The 20,864-nt window shown below is 43.1% G+C and overlaps 1 protein-coding gene across 7 annotated transcripts in view; it reads left to right on the top strand.

Annotated features, from left to right (window-relative positions):
* LOC119163578 (phosphatase and actin regulator 2) overlaps positions 1–12,127 on the top strand; it is a 147,458-nt gene extending 135,331 nt beyond the window's left edge. For all 7 annotated transcript variants that reach the window (XM_075873273.1, XM_037415605.2, XM_037415603.2 and 4 more), the window contains 5 exons: positions 1,225–1,280; positions 1,395–1,456; positions 3,932–4,069; positions 5,914–5,990; positions 7,030–12,127. In XM_075873273.1, the coding sequence (XP_075729388.1) occupies positions 1,225–1,280; positions 1,395–1,456; positions 3,932–4,069; positions 5,914–5,990; positions 7,030–7,045 (349 nt within the window). In that variant the 3' untranslated portion in view covers positions 7,046–12,127. The remainder of the gene's footprint in view (positions 1–1,224; positions 1,281–1,394; positions 1,457–3,931; positions 4,070–5,913; positions 5,991–7,029) is intronic.
* Positions 12,128–20,864: the final 8,737 nt, after the last annotated feature.

Here is a 20,864-nt window from a genome sequence, read left to right as displayed (position 1 = left end):
TCGTGCATGAGTGCAGCAAGTAGCCTGTTTTTTCAACGTGGTAAAGACAAGCACTTTGCAAGCAATGCACACTCTACGTCCGCGTTGCTACGCCGGTCCTGCACGACAAGGTGTGGCACGTTTAGGATGTCGCCTAATGAAACACTCCGTGTACACTCGCTGTCAGTGCATCAACGTTCCTCGGTGCTCGTGCCGCTTACACAAGCAGTTGAGTTACTTTCGTTTCTAGAAAATGGCGTGCAATTTATCTCGCACGGCGCAGCAGCGGCGAAGTTGCAAACCACAGTATTGCGTGCTTGTATACTCCATTACTGCATGTACCGCCGTCAATCCGAACAGTTCACACCACACATGCAGCCGAGTGGATAGCTGCGGATATCTGTGACAAAGTTGTCAGCAATAAGCCATAATTTCATGAGTATCGCCGGCCAGCACACCTTTGATATCTTCCAATGCTTATTTTCGAAGGTCTCACTGCCGTCGCACAGTGATCTTTATCAATGAGTGACTGGTCTGTCCGTTACTGAAAAGACTAAAAACATTTCGCAGCACATGTCCAGGCACTGACCATCTATGCGACGAAAATTCACCTCTCTCGTCGCTTATTTCATTCTCACAGAATACATTGCGCTCAGTAGCTTTGGATGCAAGTTGGCGAAGTGTAAGCAAATGTCTTCATTGATGGGCAAGATCCAAGATACTGTCGCTTATTTACACTTGGGGCAACATGTGGCACTCGACGTAAGCACCGCTGGCTGGCGGCACGTTATCTTTGGTGCCCCGTCAGAGTTTTTCCAAGTGCAACGACCGCGTATGCCAGTGCAGAAGATTATTTATAGTACTCATTACCACGTGGGGGTTGATTGGGATTGTCGTTTTGGAGTTGAAGAACAGCAAAAAGTAGCAGATAAGACCATTATACTGTACGTTATATTGTGCACCATCTTGAGATTACACCAATGTTATGGTAATGTTCTGTGTCGTGTATACCATGCAAAAATGCCAATTTATTTGTCAACACTTACACTTAAGCCGGAGGAGTGAGTGTATTGGTGGCTATACACTTCTCTTTAACCACATTAGTTATACCCGGTGCCTTGGGTCTAATGATTTGGACTCTTCTTTTTGGGTGACTGTTTTGTGCTGAACGTCATGCAAATCAAACCTTTGACACTTAAGCTTATGAAATTAATATGTTCTCTTTTTTTCTTTGCCTGCTTACAGGAGGCTAAGTTTGCGTCCTACGCCTGAAGAGCTAGAACAAAGGAATATTCTCAAGCGTGAGTTGCTTCCTTTTTTTAGTCACTTTGTTAGACGGGTAGTGTTTTGTTGCTCAAGACGTGTGTATAACTGCGCTGCTTGTCCAGGTCTAAACTTTGGTTTCAACTTTTCAGTCCAGACTGCCGAAGAGCTCAAGAAGGAAAAGGAGCAGAAGAAGAAAGTATTAATACGGAAGGTAAGTGGCACACTGGCTTTCTATAATTATTATTCCATCTTTAAATATCTTTTGAAACTGTCACATCCTTGTCGAACCGTAGGTCTAAGGAAAATGGGTTTTGTGATAGAAACTTGTGCGGAGATGTGCTATGGCCGAGCAAACGTATATCAATCCCACCTAAGACGAATTATGCACATGAAACTGTTGTAGAAACCTCTTGAAATATTATTGATATATAAAACATTTGAGACGACGTCAGGTACGGTATTTATGCGATTTTATGTCGACTCGAATGTAGGTGAACCCCCCTAAATTGGCACGTCAAGAAAAGAAAAAAAGAGCAGCACGAGCACATTTCAATAAAATTTATTTGCGTTGTCTGCAAAAAAAAAAAAAAAACAGTAGAATTTTGGTGGGTCATGGTTCCTTCACAGTAGTGCTTGAAAGCTGTGCAGAAAAGCTAGCTTTGTGGGAATGCGGTGGGGGGGGGGGGGGGGGATCATTTTCACGAAGACTTTACAGCTGAAACTGGTTTTTGATTCTTGGTTGGCCGCCCAAATTTGGATTTCAAATAATACAAAAGGGGTTGACCTACAATTGTGTAAGTCTGAAACTGCAGTGCAATTGTCGTATTTACAACAAAGTACAAACCAAAGACAGAACACCCAACGAGAATGGTAATGATAATTACGTTGATTTGTATGCATTGGTGAAGACGACAAACTATACACATTGTGTGCTCACAGACATTTTATATATAATGTAACCTGTATAGTGAGCCTTATGATCCCCTTCAGATTCGATACCTCCTAGAATCTACTGGGATAGGGGTTCGTGCCTATAGCAGTAGCCATGGTCGTAGTGGTAGTAGTGGTAGTTGTAGTGTTTGCTGCATTTCATGTGCAGTCGCTACAGCTGCATAGTTCCGTGTATTACTTCGGTGTATATCGTGCATCTAGCAATCTAGTGTCCTTCACGATTACTTGATGCATGTGTCCTGAAAAAACATCGTTTTCCTCCATCATCCAAACTTTAAATGCTAATGCCTTCAATGATTCAAACATCGTTGAATTTTTTTTTTTTTTCGTGTGTGAAATTGTTTTAAAAAAAAAAAATGTTACTGAAGTACTAATGTCTTGCTAGTGGCGGAATGTCTTAAGTTTTGGTATGAGTTCTTACACACAAGAGCTTCACGATTTCGCATAGAATCAATTCATCAATCTTTATTTCCAACATTTCTTTACAAGTTGTTGGGGGTCCTTCAGGGGAAAAGTTGTTGCGAACAGGTTGAGAGTATTATAGACAGCATAGTATACAAGTGTACATGGGTTGTCTTAATGAAAAACACATAAGAAATGAGCTTGTGTACAACAGCGGTCATCTGAGTTATAGAAAAAGCAAAAAGCAGTAGAACAATGCAAGTTCATGTCAGAACCAAACTAGAAGTAAATACCATAAGTATATTGGGATAGAAAGTGATAATTTCAGCAATTGTTCCACAGGTCTAAATACTTGTTCTCGCACACAGGCATCATGGATCATTAAAAAACAAAAAAAAAGTAATTTATTTCCGAGTTAAGGCATGATCATCAGTACCTTAATTTTCACACCTATTGAAAAGGGAAGGAACTTTGTAGACTGGTGACTTAGACTAGTGAATCCTTAGGTAATTAATGTGCCTTTTTCGGACAAGCCATTTTTCATGAATGGTTGAACACCTTGTTCAGCATGCTCTAGTTGTCGAACTAGTTCGGATAGTGGGAACGATGCGAACTAGTAGTTTGTGAGAAATACATACCACACTGCAAAAATACTTGCAGAGACATGCGTTTGGAATTTCGTTTTACCTAGAGTGCTGGTCCTTGGTGATGTATTTTGATGCAGAATTCGCATCTGGGCTTTGAAATTTTCTCGCAGTCGAGAAAAAAATGATTTAGGGCATGCCATTTTAGAGCGAACAATGTTTGCCTTCAAAAGTGAACAACCTGGCACAGCTTTTGTCAGTTTTAAAAACCCACCACAATGTAGTATATAGGTTATGGTGCTCAAATGGTGAGCCGAAGGTTGCGGGATTGAGTACCATCTGTGGCAGCCACATTTCAATGGAAGCAAATCTTAAAGCACGTGTCCTTAGATTTAGGCGTACTGCCTGTGTCAAATGAAACCCGAACAGCGGCAAGCCTTCGCGATGGTGTAGTGTGTGCCATCTAGTTCTCACTATTGATAGGCGTGCACATCCTGTTTGGTAGCTCTGCGCACATATGCATGCCTGTTCGTGACGATTAGTGTACAGCGTGCAACTATTGCGAAGGCTTGCCGCTGCTCGGGCTTCATTTGTCGCTGACGGTTCATTAAAGAACCCCGGCTAGTCTAAATTTCTAGAGCCCTCCACTACAGCATTTCTCATAATCTCATCGCTGTTGTGGGACGCAAAACGCCGGGAATTATTATATACTCTCGGCTTTAGAAGCACCTTTGTTTTGCCTCCGGCAGTTGAGCTTCCGGCCCACCATTGAGGAACTGAAGGAGCGAAAGATCATTCGCTTCAACGACTACGTCGAGGTGACGCAGGCACAAGACTACGACCGCAGGGCCGACAAGCCGTGGACCAGGTTGACGCCGAAAGATAAGGTAATAGGGCATTTTGGCCCTGCCACGGTGGTCTAGGGGCTAAGGTACTCGGCTACTGACGCGCAGGTCGCGGGATCGAATCCCGGCTGTGGCGGCTGCATTTCCGATGGAGGCGGAAATGTTGTAGGCCTGTGTACTCGGATTTGGGTGCACGTTGAAGAACCCCAGGCGGTCGAAATTTCAGAAGCCCTCCACTACAGCGCCTCTCATAATCATATAGTGGTTTTGGGACGTTAAACTCTACATATCAATCAATTAATAGGGCATTTTGTCAGAACTTGAGAAACAGCTAAGACTGGATTGTGTAGCACTGTTGAATTTTACACTGCTTTGCTGAAAGCTGATTGTTGTTACTACAAAGTTGCGCTTTCAATGGAAATACCCTCATATCCGTGAATCATGGCTTCAAGACATGTAACTGTTCTCTCTCTCTCTCTCTCTCTCTCTCTCTCTCTCTCTCTCTCTCTCTCTCTCTCTTTTCTTCCGGGTGTCTGTTCTTGGCTGGCTAAACAGTGTTTGAGTTAACTCAATGCAAGACTCAAACCATCGCATATCAGAAGCTTCTCGGCTGTTATCACCAATTCAGTTCAGACAGCAATTACAATGCAAAGAACCAATATACTACGATTCTTGCAAAAAGCTGGCACATTTCATTCATATGTCGGATGTTTAAGACCATGCCCACCTTTGTCATAATATTTATACCTTGTAGATTGCTTATAATGTAAGTCAAGGAAGTTGAAAAAATTCACACTGCGTGTCCTTTATAACGCATTTTTTGGTCACCAGCAATGAGAGGCGCGCCTTTTTTTACACGGTTTAAAGACTCCACTAATGCCAGGCGACAGGAGCTCAACAATGCATGTGCTTGGACTGTCGGATGGCAACTACGCCACGGCAAACGACACACAACTCGTGCAAAAAAGCAAAAGAAAGAAATCGGGGAAGAAAAAAAAGTACACATCCGGATTGGATGCTGCCATAGTGATGCATTTGCCCTTTCGCAATGACATCTTTTGTTCATGCTCGCGTGGCACCGGCTCCCTTGGCACCATACCATGCAAAAGTGCGATGGTTTTTATCTGGCCAATGCAGGAGTGACAAGTTGGCGTCATTTCGATGAAGAATACACACTTGCAAGCGTTGCAGTGCGCAAAGGCTCGGCAGCGACCGGCACGTTCTTACACTTGCCGAGTACAGTCGTCTTACACTAGCGGTAACAGTACTAAACCGTTAAGTCACACATGCTTCCGAGCAGACGGTCCAAGATTAATATGTTTATCATTGGTGGATCTGTCCCAATGATATGCCAGCATGTTTGTTGATAGCCGTTATCGCACTCCCCTGTGTATTTCGGTGCAGGCATCCCAGCCTTTAGCCCCGGCTTTCTCCTTTGTGTGAAAGGAAATAAAACTTCACTTCATTGTAGTAGTACTCGTGCCGAAGTCGCAGTAATCACTGCATGGTCTACTGTTGATGCACTTATCGTAAAGGCATAAAATCAGAAGTGCTTTACTGTAATATATGTGAACGCATACGAAAAGTTTGAATATTCAAGTTACTTAGAATATGCAAACTTTTCAAATATCTCGTTATTAAATCTAATACGAATACTACGAGTGCAATGTTCGACGAATATTCTAAACTTTCAAATATTCTCACACCCCTAAATATAACTGCATGCCATTGCTGGCAAAAGAACCTCCAGTTTTACAATTACCCTGTAGTGTTTTGTTTTATTCGTGTTAATTATAGTATGCGGATGTTGGGCTAAAAAAAAAAAAATTAGATGCTTTCTCGGAGTGACTGATGCTCACTGGATGTTGCATATGGATTTTGCGCAGGCTGCCATTAGGAAAGAACTGAATGAATTCAAAAGCATGGAGATGGAGGTTCATGAAGACAGCAGGCACCTCACTAGGTATGTTATCCACACCACCCCGTGTTGCTCTCTGGCAACAGGTGGTTTTCTCCCTGCGCACTGCTAGAGTTGTGCCTGCGTTCCCGACCTGAACAAAGATGCCATTCTATGTGGTGGTCATAACAGGTCGAAGCAATTGGTAAGAAGCCGTTGCCATGGTGAAGTTTGGATGTACAGTAGAATCCTCATACAGCGGACGTCTCTGCAAACAATATACCATTTTGTACATTAATTGTACGAATCATAGTGTTATTGTCCGGAAGCTATGAAACGCGGTCACATATCTGTGGAGCGTCTACTCTTCCCAGTTTTCGCAGTTTACGATTCCGCGTTGGCGAGACAGATGTGCCTAGGAGGATTTCCGGTTCTTACCAAGTAGTACGTCGTATGTTGACAGCACTGTGGTTGGGTTTCGGTTTCGGTGTGACCTCTTTCTGCTTATTAAAAATTATTTGGGAAGTGGCTAAGCATTTCGGCTATTGGGCACATGACAAGGGTGTCTCGGGAACATAAACGTATGATTACCCTGACACGGTAAGAAAGTTGGAATGGTGGTTTAAGGGTTTTTCTAGTTTGTATTTTCAGTGTCATATGATGAGGTGCCATTATATGAAGCTTTTTCAGTTTTTCTATTTTATTGCACACCCACAGTGGTTTAGTAGCCGGTGCCGTCACTGCTGACGAATGCAAATGCTGCAGGTTCTGTTCAGTGCAAATTGTCAAAAAAACGAAATGTAGCCTTGAAAGCAGGGGCAAAAACATGCAACTAGAAATTAACCTTCTCTTGAATGCGTTCAGCGCCACCATTAGATGTGCAAATGTGCGCTGGTGAGAAACACTGAGAATTTGGGATTGTTGTTGGTTTAGCATTAAGTATCAAATTGCAGGCATGAACGGCCAGCACACAGAATGGGACTCGGCGCTGTTGCGCGTTTTACATGCTCATGTTTGATTCGCAACACTGGAACGCACATTCTTGGCCTACAGGAAAAGGGAAGTCATTCAAACTGCCAATTTGTGTGAATTTTATTGTTTCCAGGTTTCACAGGCCTTGAAGCTCATCTGCCCTCATGGTAACTGAAGAATCGCTGCCAAGGGCAAAAAAAAAAAAGGAAGGGACACGAGGTCTCGTCTAAGGTCACTTCCCACGCCTGTGTTTCCGGCGTCTGTGACTGCAGCCGAGCTGTGCCGCAACGCGATTCCGACGCCTCCCAGCTCTGGTAGACGCGCCACCTGATCACACCCATTGGGAACAAACGAGGCATTCAGCAAGGCTGCAAGGTGCCTTCGGGATTGGAGCTGTGCAGGCATCAATTAGGCTTTTAAGTGCGCCCCACCCCCAACACACTTATTCCTGCTTCGAAACCTTAACAAGGCAACCGAGAGAGCTTGTCAGCACAGGCATTGACACCTGCGAAGACTGAATTTGACATCCAGAAATTTCATAATTTCAGAATTTTGGCTGGATTTCGGGTGATTCTGCCTTTACGTGAATGGTTTGCGTACCTGTCGAGTCGTGGCTGCAGTGTGATAGCGCAGCTGTCTTACTCGCGTTGCAACCGTACGGCCACGACTTGGGACCGCTTGTCAACGCGAAGCAGTGCAGATCACCAGCCCTCTTCCTCAAGCAGTTACTCCTTTTGCGCAGAAACCCGCTGTGTAAGTGTGACCTTGGCGAGAGGCGAAGATTAGCGAGAGCTTGACAAAATTTGGAGATTGCTCTCTGAAGCCTTGCGAGAACATCGAGGCGCATGTAATTACTGGTTGGTGAAGCTTGATCGCTCTCTCAGTGGGCTCTGTACGTTGGGCTGCAGTGTCTGCGTTGCCTTTTGGGTCTCTGCAAGGCTGTCCCAATCCTTGGCTTCGAAACCAGCGGCCTGCCTCTTTTCCGAAAAGACCGGACGCAAAAAGCGTGAAAGACGGCCCAGCTTTCGCCTGCTCGCTGCACTACTCTTCCACTGGCTGCTCTGTTGGCGCACCTTGTGTTGCACTGCTGTGTTTGAGTGGCACGGTGTTGCTCCAACCCCACTCCGGGTGCTGGCATCCGTCTATGAGGACCGAAAAAACGAAACTGGAGAAGATGCTGCAGTGAGTTGTTTTTTTTTTTATCCCCCACGGTCACCAAGTGTTGCAAGTGCTCCCCCTCCCCCCCTTCCAGAGGTTGGCGGGGCGCATGAGTGGAGAGTTGTTGGATGTGCCGTTCTTCGTGAGTGCGGGCGTCTTTTCCTCGTTGTCAACTTTTCCTGGGTACCGCCGCTCCGCAGCGCAATTTTCCTCAGGCTGGACCTTTTAGTGCAAGCTGGGGCCACTGCGTCGTCAGCAATGGCTTTTGGTTTTCTTAGTTTTTTTTCTTCCTCCCTCTCTGCCTCTACGTCAAGTCCTGCACTTGCAGAGAGTGAAGAAATGAGGTGTTCTCGTTTCTTTTTTTTTTTCCCTCCCTGTTTTTTTCCATTTGCTGCATTGGACTTGTACACCGGCCATGCCGCACGACGCCTGCCCCTGCAGCCACTGAGTCACATGACAACAGCAGCACTGGTTTTCCTTGTGTTGTTGGAGACTTCTGCTGCTGCGTATGCTGTGTATGTGCGCATGTTGTGCACATGTGTGTGTGTGTGTGTGCATGTTTTTGTTCTTTCTATCTGTTGTTTGTTAGGTTTTTAACTGCGCATTGTCTTCCCCGTTGCATTCGGCCAGCATTGTTGTTTGTTGGTGTTCTCTTAATGTCTTCTGTAAATTTTACTCTCTCGTCGCGATGCGAACGCTCGCCATCGCGAGTGCTTCTCATCTGTAGGCCTTGGTTCTTCCCGCCTAAACCAAGCTGAGAGAAACTTCTTTTATCTTGCTTTTAACACATGCAAAAACCTATCAAGAGGGATGCCTCTCTGTTTGTGTTCTTTTGTTTATTTTACTCGCCTATTCCTAATATTGTTGTTCTTCTCTGGTAATTTTTAAAAGCTGCAAAATCGCGTTTGTGCCGCTCATGTTGCATACACGTTTTTCGTTAGCCATTCGCAAAGTGAACGTGTTGCGTGTGCACGTATGCTCGGGTGCACTTGTCCGTTGCGCCAAATATAGTTTGCCCGTCATCGACATCCCATCGGATTGCGCCGCGTCTTTCAGAGCAATTGCCACAAAGTTTCTGTCATTTTCTTGTCTTGCATTCACATCATTATGTCCGCACTTTATCGTTGATCATGTTTATTCATTTATCGTTGATTATGTTACAAAAATGTTGCGTTGCAAAAGGCTACCAAGGCCAAACAAGCCCCCTTGTGTTTTTCTTCTTTTGAATTTCAAACAATGCAAGTCAATTGAGCAACAGGAAAGGTAGTTGGTCATTTGTAGCTCGTGCTACACACAATTTCCTCTTTAAATGCGTCTCATTGTTCCGCGACTTCCCTTGATTGAACTTGTTTGTGCACATTTTTGTCAAATCTCAGCATGTAGACAGTTTCCGTGGCTGGAGTTCTGTGGCTGGAACACTGAATTCACCGTTTCAATAACGTTTGATAGAACTTTGCTTGGCTGGTCAAGTTTAGTTGCCGAAGTATTGTAATCACTAGTTGATAATGCTTGATGGGGTTTTGTGCAAGAGATGCCGCTGTAACGTTTTAACGGCTGCACTGTGCGCGCCACGCATGGAGCATGTGTTGCGATCGTTTGGCAGCATTGTGGTTTTTGGGACTTTCTGTGGGATATTGTGTCGCTTTGACGGAATTTGTGTTCTAGACGCACTTTATTGCTGCTGTGTGATTGAATATCTATTTTTTGATGTGCCAAATGCTGTGTCGATTCGGTAGCGTTGTTTAAACAACTATTCAAGACCAGCTTAGCATTTGCTTCATAATGCAATACAAAATCGGGCTGTCATGGTAATTATCGTTTGTTTTTCGTATTGGGACACGGTTCTAGTGTATTTTGCCTTTAAGGAAAAAAAAAATGTGATCATTATCGGGGACGTAAGAGGTGGTTGGGAAAAAAAGCCAAATGCGAATGTTCGCAAGGCAGATGGCCTCACGATGCTAAAACCCATGTGTCTTCACAGTTCACATTTTTCTCTCGTGCAAACAAGACGGGGAAAGTCTTGCATTAAAACGAGTTATAAACCTTATGTACTGTCGGGCATCTCTTTGCAGAATTTTGAGAATGCTGCAGGTAACCTTAACTGTTAGAAAAATCATTGATGCCAAGTTTTCAAATTGGCAAAACTTCTTGTGGATAGCACCGTCTACTTAATGCGTGCCGACGTTTTTGCGGATTGTTGTGGTCTGAGGGGGACAGGGGAATGGGTCATAGCTAGACTCTATGCAACGTACCCGGCATGAGCGCTTGGGAAGTAAACATCGACTCGTTGGGAACTACTTTCTCTTCGCGCATTTGTCCTTTCGCGAGGTCCCCCCCGTCTCGCGGATGACGACTCGTAGAGAACAGAAAAAACACAGGCGAGCAACGGAACAAACGTGGCCTCTTTAATTCCCGTTTTACTCTGTCTTTGATGTGGAGGGCGTGCATGCATATTCCTGTGTTGTGACGAAGCTATCGCTGCGGAGGCAAGTGATCAAGGAAGGATTGTACATAACTGTCGGGACATAGGCCTTTTTTTTTTCTTGCCACGGCACCTGTATATATCTATATATACATACATAAACACGCGTATCCATATTGTGCACGTCTCGGTGTTCCTTCGATTTATCACGTGTAATGCGCCTGCCGGCCTTGTCACATGCCAAAGCGTGCTAGGCTACGTGAAAGTTTTTTTTTTTGCCTTCTCTCTATAGATATAGCATAGAATTGTGCGAATGAATTTTACGTATATTTCAATTTGTTTGGAAAACTTTTGTTTGGCGCTGTACATAGGTTGCGAACAATGCTGTGTAAATATTGTACATGTGCAAATGAGCTTTCATTTTTGTTTTTACTTGTTTTGTTGATTATGAATTTTTTTTTCCATTTTGTTTTGTTTTTCACACACAGTGTTGACCATTTTAGGTTTCTTAGCTTGCGTGTCATCATATTTTGTCTCTAATGCAAACTGCTACTCGTGCGACGTAGTTTTTTTTACAGGCTGTGCCCTGTAGGTCGAGTGGCAGTAAAGTCTGAAAAAACTTTTACAACTAGTTACATTATAGTAAAGTGCTGACTTTGGTTGAGATGTGTGATTGCACATCAAAGGCTGAATCTGGCATTCGCTAAAGCTTCGTAAGCCATGATACACTCGTATTGAGACACTCGGAAACGCCTCTGAATTATCATACAAGCTTTACTCTTCTGTAATCTAGTTGATTCTGACTATGTGTGCCAGGTGTCTATTGAATTCTACATGCATTATCGATTATTGAACATTGCAGTAACGAGTTGCACTGAAGGAAAAGTTTTCATTATATCCACTATTAATAATAAGCATTTATATGTGTGCTACGTACTTGTATTGGCTACTTTTCTTTGGATTTACTTTAAAGTATCTGAGAATTCGCACTTTCACATGAAAGTGTTCATGAGATTTACAAGTTCATGTAAAGTTCCTTTTGTGAAATTCCACATTCACATGAGATTTGCACGGAGGTTGCAATCGAGGCAATGTTTGTACCTAACCGGTCGCTGCTATCGAACTTGCCTTTGTAAATGAACTTGTACTGTTAGCTGTTGCACTTCGTACTTGATGGGTAGTCTTGTTTCGCACATGTAATTAAGCTCTTCACAGGACTTCTAAAGTCGATCATAAGGCGTCACCTCTGGTTGCCTAGTTCTTTTTTTTTTAGCAGCAGCTATTTTGTGAGGGCAATGATGTGCAAAGAGTTTTTTATAGCTCTGTAGTCAGTCCAAAACGGTTCAGTTGATTTTGAAGTTTTCGAAGTCGGCCATAATGCCACGAGTTGCTTACTTTAATTACAGATCTATAACAGTTGCTGATGACACCCAAGCAGTTTCCGGAAATGGCCGATACTGACTGGTCTTTTTTTTTTTTTTTTTTACTTAGTCCAGTCGTCGTCCAAAGCCCAAACTCTTGCTATTTTATTTTGTCTGCCACACGAAAGGTTTTAGTGCATGTATCTTTTTTTTTTTAATAGAAATGAATCGTACTGAAGTGGCGGGTGACTGATGAAAGCCTTTGGATGTGAATAAAAAAAAAGAATATAGATGCTGTTTATGTTTTCCTTGTTTTGCTGTTTTTTTTTTCTTTTACATGCACTCCAGCCGGCATGTCACACGTTTTTCAGGTCTTTAGGAAGGAATTCGCTTGTACTTCAGCGTGCACCGTATTTTATCCAGCTTGATATTGTTCTATGCAATAAGCATTCTTTTCTTTTTTGTAAATTTTTTCTTTGTATTCACTATTCAGGGAAAAAGGTGATGCTTGAGCACTTAACCAAAAAATGGCTAATTGCTTTACTTTTCAAATTCCCATCATGCTTTCAGATAAACCAGTCCACACCAGTCCACCTTTTTCATTAAAGCCAGTGTCGATACATCTGAATCAGCGACTGAGAATTTTGAAAGTGAGCCTTTTTTTAACCACTCTGTCTTCCTGGAAATCTTTTTCAAAAATAAATGTACATGCTTCGTTCAAGATTTTCCTGTACCACCCGATACTCGACAACTTGTGTTCAAGCTACGTTCCGTTATTACAGCACTGACTATTAGCCTTTCTGACTTTCTTTCATTTAGAAATTCGATTCTCCGAATGCGTGTGCTTTGGCTTTAGATAATTGCAAGCGACCTCTTAGTGATAAACGTGGTGCTTGTTATGATGAAATAGAATTCTCTTTTCCAAAGTTTAAGACCATGCCGGCACTGTAATTGCGAATGCCTGATTTCTGTTTGGCAAACTTCGTTTCAGCTGAAAATGTGCTTCTAATACTCGCAGACAACTTGTCTCTGCAATGGAACGAAAGCTACGGAGGCGGAGCTACTGCACATGTACTCCTCCTCAGCGAAGTAGTCAGGTTCGGCTGCTGCGTTGAATGACTACTGTTTGACTAATATTGCACATCATTTCCACGTCTGCTTAGATGGCCATTTGAGAGGGAAATTCGACACAAGCACCTTCGGCGAGTCGTAGGAGGTACGGAAGGGCAACGAGTTCTCGCCTAATAACGATGATAAACCGTTTGACTACTTCACACACGCACAAACGCGAAATGGCATTCCATAAAGCAAAACAAATATGAATATCTCCTGGGTGCGTGCTGCTGCTTGTGTAAACAGCGTCGCATAAAAAATAATGTTGCTTTTGTGTGTTCTTCAGTGTTATCACACACCCACTCTGGCTCCATAGTCTTTCGTTCATTGCCAAGAAGGTTGTCTGCAAGTATAGTGCAATGCATGCCGAAAAGTCGCATCCAATTGGCACTCGAGTCCGTCTTGTGTTTGCAGTGTCGGCGAAATTTTCACTGCATTCTGTGTGGTACTGACAAGCTCTATGCACTGCTCGTTCACCATCTCTGGGCAATAAGTTTTGAGTGCCTTTGTATTCTTGATAACTCTTCGAATTGAGCTTTTAAAGGGACTCCGAAGAGGCAAGTGATTTTTCTCGCTAGAGGCAAGTGATTTTTCTCGCTTTAGTAAATTTCTCCTTTGCAATGCCAACGCTCGCTTCGTCAAGACTTGTGGTAAATATGCCGAAAGAAAGCTAGGGTAGTGGCGCCACCTTAAAGTTTATGCACTAGATGCCATGATGTTATTGATATTGACAGCGCTTGCTACGACATGAATATTTCCTGAATGGTACTAATGAAGTACATTGTCTTCCGAGGGAACCAAGGGCTTCACATACAAGTTTAAGAAACTGTCATTCAGCTAATATGACCAAAATATGAAAAAAGGCTGAAATTCGTCACATCGTCAGATTTCAGTGAGAAATTTAAAGAACCTCTCAATGTTGACTTTGTCATCTATTAACAAATTTATGGTGGTACATCGCCTGTGTTTTCAGAATAAAAATAATCAATCTAAACTTAGTTGTTCCACTTTAGTGTCTCTTTAACAGGGTTGTACTCTAGGACGTGTGTCGGAGGGCTATTTTTATTTCATTTTGCGTCCGATTAGATGCGAACAAGGTCTGTTGGAAAAGGAACGGGGTGGATGCTTCTACCTGTGGACAGTTCTTCATAGTGTTGCGTAAATTTTCTTATTTATACGTGCATATAGCATTGTGTGTACATTTCCCCAACGGTATGGGACTTTGATGCCTTGCACAAAGACGTGCTCGACGCTTCGGCTTCGTATCCCATGCAGGTCCCCCCGCTTCGATTCCTGTAGCTTCGCTTTGATGTGGTAAGCGCAACGTATTTGTGCCTTTAGTGTAGGCATTTGCATTATCGTCTCGTGACCGTATACCGCTGTCGTACGTGCGAGCTTAATTTGAGAGCCCCAAGCTTTCGCAAGTGTGGTTAAACAGGTGTTCGCTGCTAAAGTAAAGAATGGATACAATATACGTAATGTTTCATGCTGCTCTAAGCATGTTATCATACCAACTAGCCCAGATATAGATCCTTTTCTGGGGAACAGATTGTGCTGCCACTGACTGATTATTTAGCCCACTGATGGTTCCGAGCAGCCTGAAGCAGAGATATGTCCGTGGAACCAATATCCGACAGGTGCTCACATGCCCAACTCGAAATCGTTCTTTTAGTTTCTCCCATTGTTAACTGCAAGTCATGTTGCTGTATTCTGCCAAATGTTGCAGCAGTTTTTCATGTTGCCATTGAGCAACTTATAGGGGACTTAGCAAATTTGTAAAAGTTGCACATGTTATGGCTTTAGTGAACTATGGTGTGTGCCATAATTGGTCCTACTGCTGGAAACGATGCCACTATTTTGTTTCTGCTAAGATCGTGCCACAAACAGCATATTGCAGTGCTTCAATACTAGTCCAAACAAAATGTACTAGAATTGGAATGGGTGGCAGTTTGGTAAGCTGTGTTTCATTATAGCATTATAGTTTTTCACCAGTTAGCAAAACTTGAGATAAGTGGAGCAACCAACAGCTTATGAGACCTTGCCTCTACCGTCTTTTCCAGTAGTCTTATCTCGTTGTAGCATGTAGCACATGTTTCATCCATGCTTCCCGAGTCGGGACAGTGTACAAGAACATTAGCCTTGCTTTGCATTGTATTGGACTGGATTTATGGCCTTGCCCTTTGTAGCGAGCAGGCCTCAACCGACACCCTGGCCTTGACGACATGAAACGTGGCCACATCAAAACGCCACGGTGTGTGGAAACTTTTGGCGCGAATGAGCGATTTCGTAAGTGAAGCGAGTTGCATGGAGCTCTCTTCCATTCAAAATTCACCAGGTGCACGTGGGCAACCAAATAGGCCTAGTTTTGTTGCACAAATTGACTGAAATCGCGGTTCATGGATGAAGCTTTCCTTTTGTCTAAGGGAAAGCTTTTAAAGCAATTCGCAGAAGGGCAGAGTGTTTTTTTTTATTTTTAGACACATTCTGTCATATTTACAGCTCTGGAAGACAATTCATTGTCAGAAAGTCTTGTCATTTTTGCATGTTGAGCCAATTGACGAAGGCTGCAGAGGTGTTAACAAAGTAAATGACTGTAGTGGATTTTGATGTAACACTCGTGTCCTGGGCATCACAAAGTAGAGATACGTGAAAGCGAACAATGCGATTATTGGTGGTGCACACATTTGGTAGCAATCAGGGTCAATACGAATCCCATTTCATCATCACGATCAACAGCGGTCGATTTTGGACCCTGATTGCGATCTTCTTTATTTCATTCAGGCCTAATCATGATTAGGAGCGAGATTGTAGCAGCACGGAATGCAAATCAAACCTAACCGAGGCCGACCTTGATCACTATCGAAAATGCCTGTGTGGCACTGGTACAAGGCGACGTACTGCCTTGCTTGTCAACGCAAGCTTTTGCATCATTCCGTGCTTGCACACATTCAAGTTCGCTGCTGCGGCATCGCTGCTACGTTATTTAGTTGCAAAAAAAAAATGAAGGCTGTGCTCGGAGACGCTATGCGAAGGTGTAGGGGTTCAACGTAAACCACGGAATGCTCAACAACCTTTATATCTCTCTACGGACGTACGTAACATTAGCCAACTATATCTTAGATCTTGCCACAAGTGTGATAAAGTAGTGATGTTACTGAGCTCGAACATGAGAACAACGGAGTTCTTGTGATTACATCTAATTGTAGTCTAGGAGCTTTGAGAATGTTTGTGAGCATGTCTCGAAGTATTTTTTTTCTCTCGCATTAGAGCTAGGCATTCAGTAGTGGTGACTGCAGTAGACTGCTATCACTGGCTTTGGCTGTTTACCTCTTCAAAAAGTGTGGCCGCGTAAGATTGCACAAACATTTTAAGCAATCTTAAAGAGGCATTTTGGAGATTTTTTTAAAGTGGTTCGGAAGCAATGTTCATTTGGTTGCTCAGCATAATGCATTTGTACTCTCAATGATCTTATCAGTGCTAAAATATATTTATATTCAATTCATTTGTGTCTTCATTTAGACTGAACTCGGTGAAAGTTAAATTACCGTTCAGATGTTCTATTTCAAAAGGAAATTTGCTTTTGCCTGTGCAAAAATAATTTGCCAGACATTTATTTTAAATAATCATTTAATAAAGCATATATCGCTTCGAGCAAGTCAAGTTTTTTGCCTACAGTATGAATCCTGGAGATCAGGTGTGCCCATTCATCATTCACTTTTCTACAACACGTTAAACTTGGATGTGGTTACAAAGATGGGCGAACCAGCTTTTGGATGGTGACATGAGATCCGTTTATGACGAAGGCCTAACAAATTTTGCATACTATTTTTATGCCGGGCCGAACGGTGTACCACTCAAGTTAGTGCAACGCAGCGATTTTGATAGTCGGTTAGTCGGATGTGGAGTTGGTGGCTACACTTGCATTACCTAAAGGGGTATGTATGATTGATCAAAAGGGCTTTCTTCCCTTAATGCGTCTTTTCATTATTTTTGCATTGGGTTATGATCGAATGCATCCCACGCCGAAAATTCGCACAGCCTGACGATTTGCCCCATTTCATTTGCATTTTCTCCCTCACGTGAATGCCTGTTGCTGTAGTTACGGAGCTCGTGCTGCTGGTGATTTGCTGTAGCATGCATATGGGTCACACACACATTGTATATCACGCCTAGGCATACTACGGACCTTTCGCAAGCTGTGTGACTGGCGATTATTCTTCTATGCAGAACTCTGGGAAATGCACTTTTCTGCAATAGCTGTTATTTTCAGAGCCTCGATACCTTCCATCGCCCGCAAGAAAAGCTCGAAGGGAAGGCGACGTTTCTTTTCAAAAGATTTCACAGCTATTTTGCGACCCTGAAACATAGAGTCTGTGTAGGAAAACGGCACCAACTCCACTGCCGTTATGAGACAGTATACACTTTTGTAGATTTCGAAATGTAACTAGAAGTGGGTCCCCAAAACAAGCTTGGGTGTAATCGTATGCGAAGACGGCGATTTGTACTTGACCATATGTAAGCTGAATACAAGATTAGTTGTATCGTGATGTACAAGGATTTGATGCTAGCGAGAGGGCTGCTGTGTAGAGGCACCAACCCTCATTTGCTCTCAGCCAAGTGTTCATTATTAAGTGTGCTTTTGAGGTGCTCTGCTATTGGTTGTAAGAAACTTTGCGACATTTTGATTCGGTTATTGGAACACTTCGCTCTTGACAGTTGGTATGAAGGTCGCTGTCGTGTATCCTACAGAAGCCCTCTCTAGCGGTGTCAAAAGACCTCCCAACATTTTGTGTGCTTTGTGGAACAGGTTTATACAAACCTCTTGGCTTGGTCTGCTGGAGAAGCTCTTCCGTATTTGCAATGTCTCCATTACATAGTATAACATTGCACTTGGGAATTTCACTGTCACGCTTTACAAAGAATGGAGTACAGCTTTGAAATTTGAGCTTCTGTAAAGCTACAAGTGAGGCACCAGCTGCAGTTAGTGTGAATGGCCCTACCTTCTTTTATTTTTTAACACGTCTTTTTCTCTGTTATTTTCTCAAATCTGCGAAGCATTGACACACAGTGTCATAAAAGAAGGTAAGATATATTTTTAAGCTTGATTAGAAAAATGAGAACTATAGCACGGGCAACTGTAGTTATTTACCCAAGCTTTTTAGTGACCCGGAAGCCGCTATGAGACACTGTTTAATCCCCCATTTCTGTGACCTAAAAACCACAACATGGATTGTGAAATTTCGTCTGCTCTTTAAGCTGGTGGCTTTATTTATCATTAACACATTATTTGTAAAAAGTAGCATTTACCTTGCTAAGCAAAGCTGCATTGCTTATGAATCTAATATTTTGGTATGACCGGTTAATATAACGATACCACAACTCTGCGATGTATAGACGTACGAAAATGCAAGGGTATTCGCACTTGCAAAATGTTTCTCCTGTATCTTCAATGCAGTATGTGTCCCACATACGATATCTTTGCGTATAGTACACTCGCTACTACCTTCATCAAGTATACCACATGGGTTACTTGTAAGATATGCCTGCATTGAAGTACTATAAATCGCTGTCATTCACTCATCTGTTTCAGTGGACCAATGGGTTTGTGTGGTCTTGAAGCATATGCTATTTCAATGTTTATTAGTTTCCTTTTTCGTTGCAGCAGGGTTGAATCACATTGTCAATTTCTAATCGCAGATGTCGCCCGTGCTTTGTGTGGACGAAACCTTGTGCTCTAGAAAAAGTAGGATCTAGCTGAAGCTAGTTTGACCAATTGGTTACTACTGCAATTGCATCATCTTTAACACTGAATTAAAGGACAGTTTGTTTCAGTTCCTAGTGACACATGTTACATACTCTGGGCTCAATGCCAAAAGTCTGTCAGTGTCTCAGTCACATTCGCTACTGAGGTGGCACAATCTTGTACTCGAGGTTGCGGGCTCGTTTCCAGCTGTTTCCAATATAACTAGCGCAAAAAAACACATTTTTAGTGCAGCCGGCAAATGTTTTATTTTATACTGCACGTATCAGAGATGGACATTACTTCAAAAAAATGCATGACTAATCACTTATCTGAAATTTTCCTAAATAAAATTATAGCTGGCTGAAGGTAATCTAATTACTATTAATTTTCAAAAGTGATGAAATAACTTGTACAAAAGTTCATTATTCATGCACACCTCATGTACAATTATTTAACGAGTATACATTGAAATCTCTTGCATCTTTGTTCAGCTCTTCCCGCTTGAGACTTGGCACTTGTATTACCTTGTCATTTGTTACTTTTCGTATTTTTTTCACGCAGTTAAGGGAGGGGACATGCTGGGGTGTCAGAACTGATTGAGCAACTGGCGAGTTTTATTTAAAATTATACTCGCATAAAGGAATTTGTTGCAATAATAAGTTACCAGCCCACAAAACAAAAACTACTCACTACATTGTTCACCACAGCAAAAAGTAGGTTAATACTGTAATTTTATTACTGTTATTTCATTCCATTACTGTCAAGTCTGCCTCGGAATATGTCATTGATCCAAGCCTGTCCAAGAGGAGTCTCGTTTTAGGCACCCTTAAATGTGGCCATTAGCCGCAGGACAGTTAAGATGGCCAAGGTTTCGTTTCAGTGCAAACCACGGGCGGCAGCACCGCAGTATAACGCCTTTGTAATGAAATGCTCGGGACGCTCGAAAATATTTTGTTATGTACTGGTTAGTCCGTTGTGAACGCTCTGTACGGAAGGATTCATGTACGCTAAGTGTACGCTCCTGTACGCTCCGTCGTAAGGAATACGGCTGTGTGTGTAAGGAATAGTTTGTCACATGACGGATCATTTCATTGTAAAGAGCGTTCGACTGTATATCGTAAACTGCGTGTGTAGTTGGTAGACCTTTCGCGTGGCTTGGGCTGTTCGTCCATGACGTGAGTGAGGCTGTGGACAGACGACAAGCGCCTGACGTCATTTGTATAGCTTAACGAGAAGACGCGAGAAGTAGTGACGTCAGCGATGTCTTGTCGTCGGGTCGTACTGCGGAGCGGACCTTTTTTTTGTGTGTGTTTGTCCGCTTCCGAGCCGGTGTTATGACGCGCGTTTACGTAGCTGTCACATCAAAAGCCTGCGCGCGGTGGTGTCGTTTTTTGGAGGAGAGTTTGTGATGGCGCGCGCGCGCGAAGCTGTCGTGATTGTGTATAATAACGGGAAGTGCGCTCAATGCTATACTCGGAAAAAAAAATAGTAAAGACGAAAGAAGGGGGCACGTGAACGAGCAGTGCTGTGACGTGCGACGATGAATGAGCGCTCTCTGGCAATATATTTTTTTTATTCTTTGAGAGCTTTCTCTTCTTGCAATTTTTCTGTGGTGGCCAGAGTTGCTCGAGGTGAACGTTTCCTAGGCGCTTTATGATTCTGGCAGGGTGTGTTGCTGTTTGGAAGGGGGTGCGTGCGTTTAATAAAGAGAAATACAAGCACCACGTCTCCTTGGCGTCCTTGATTGATCATTCTCACGCCGGCAATTGCGTTTGCGAGTGTGTGTCTGTATGTTTGTGTCTGGCAGCCTCTGGTTTTCGTGAAGTGGAGAAAAGTACCCTCGCATGGTAGCCTGACATGGCGATCGGTGGTTCCGATACTGGACGGCACTTGTAACGAGGCAGCTTATCCCAAGGAGGTTATACTATAACCTCCTTGAATTGTCTCGTCCTTTCGACTCTCTCCTATTTTTTCCACCTCTCCCTTTATATGGGCTTCGCCTTCCCTTACCTGAAACCTCCATTTGTGCATGTGTGTGTGTGTGTGTGTTTAAACGAACGTGAACTAATTTAATGCAAGCTAACGCCTCTAACGTGTAACTGCTTGGAATTGCGACCTGTTATCGCACTGTGTTCCCTTTCAAACGACACGTAGTCATTTTCGAAGTATCG

This window comes from Rhipicephalus microplus, chromosome 9 (assembly GCF_043290135.1).
Source record: "Rhipicephalus microplus isolate Deutch F79 chromosome 9, USDA_Rmic, whole genome shotgun sequence".
NCBI classification, from domain to species: domain Eukaryota; kingdom Metazoa; phylum Arthropoda; class Arachnida; order Ixodida; family Ixodidae; genus Rhipicephalus; species Rhipicephalus microplus.
The sequence above is the reverse complement of the archived record's forward strand: the minus strand, read 5'-3'. Positions and strand labels throughout refer to the sequence as shown.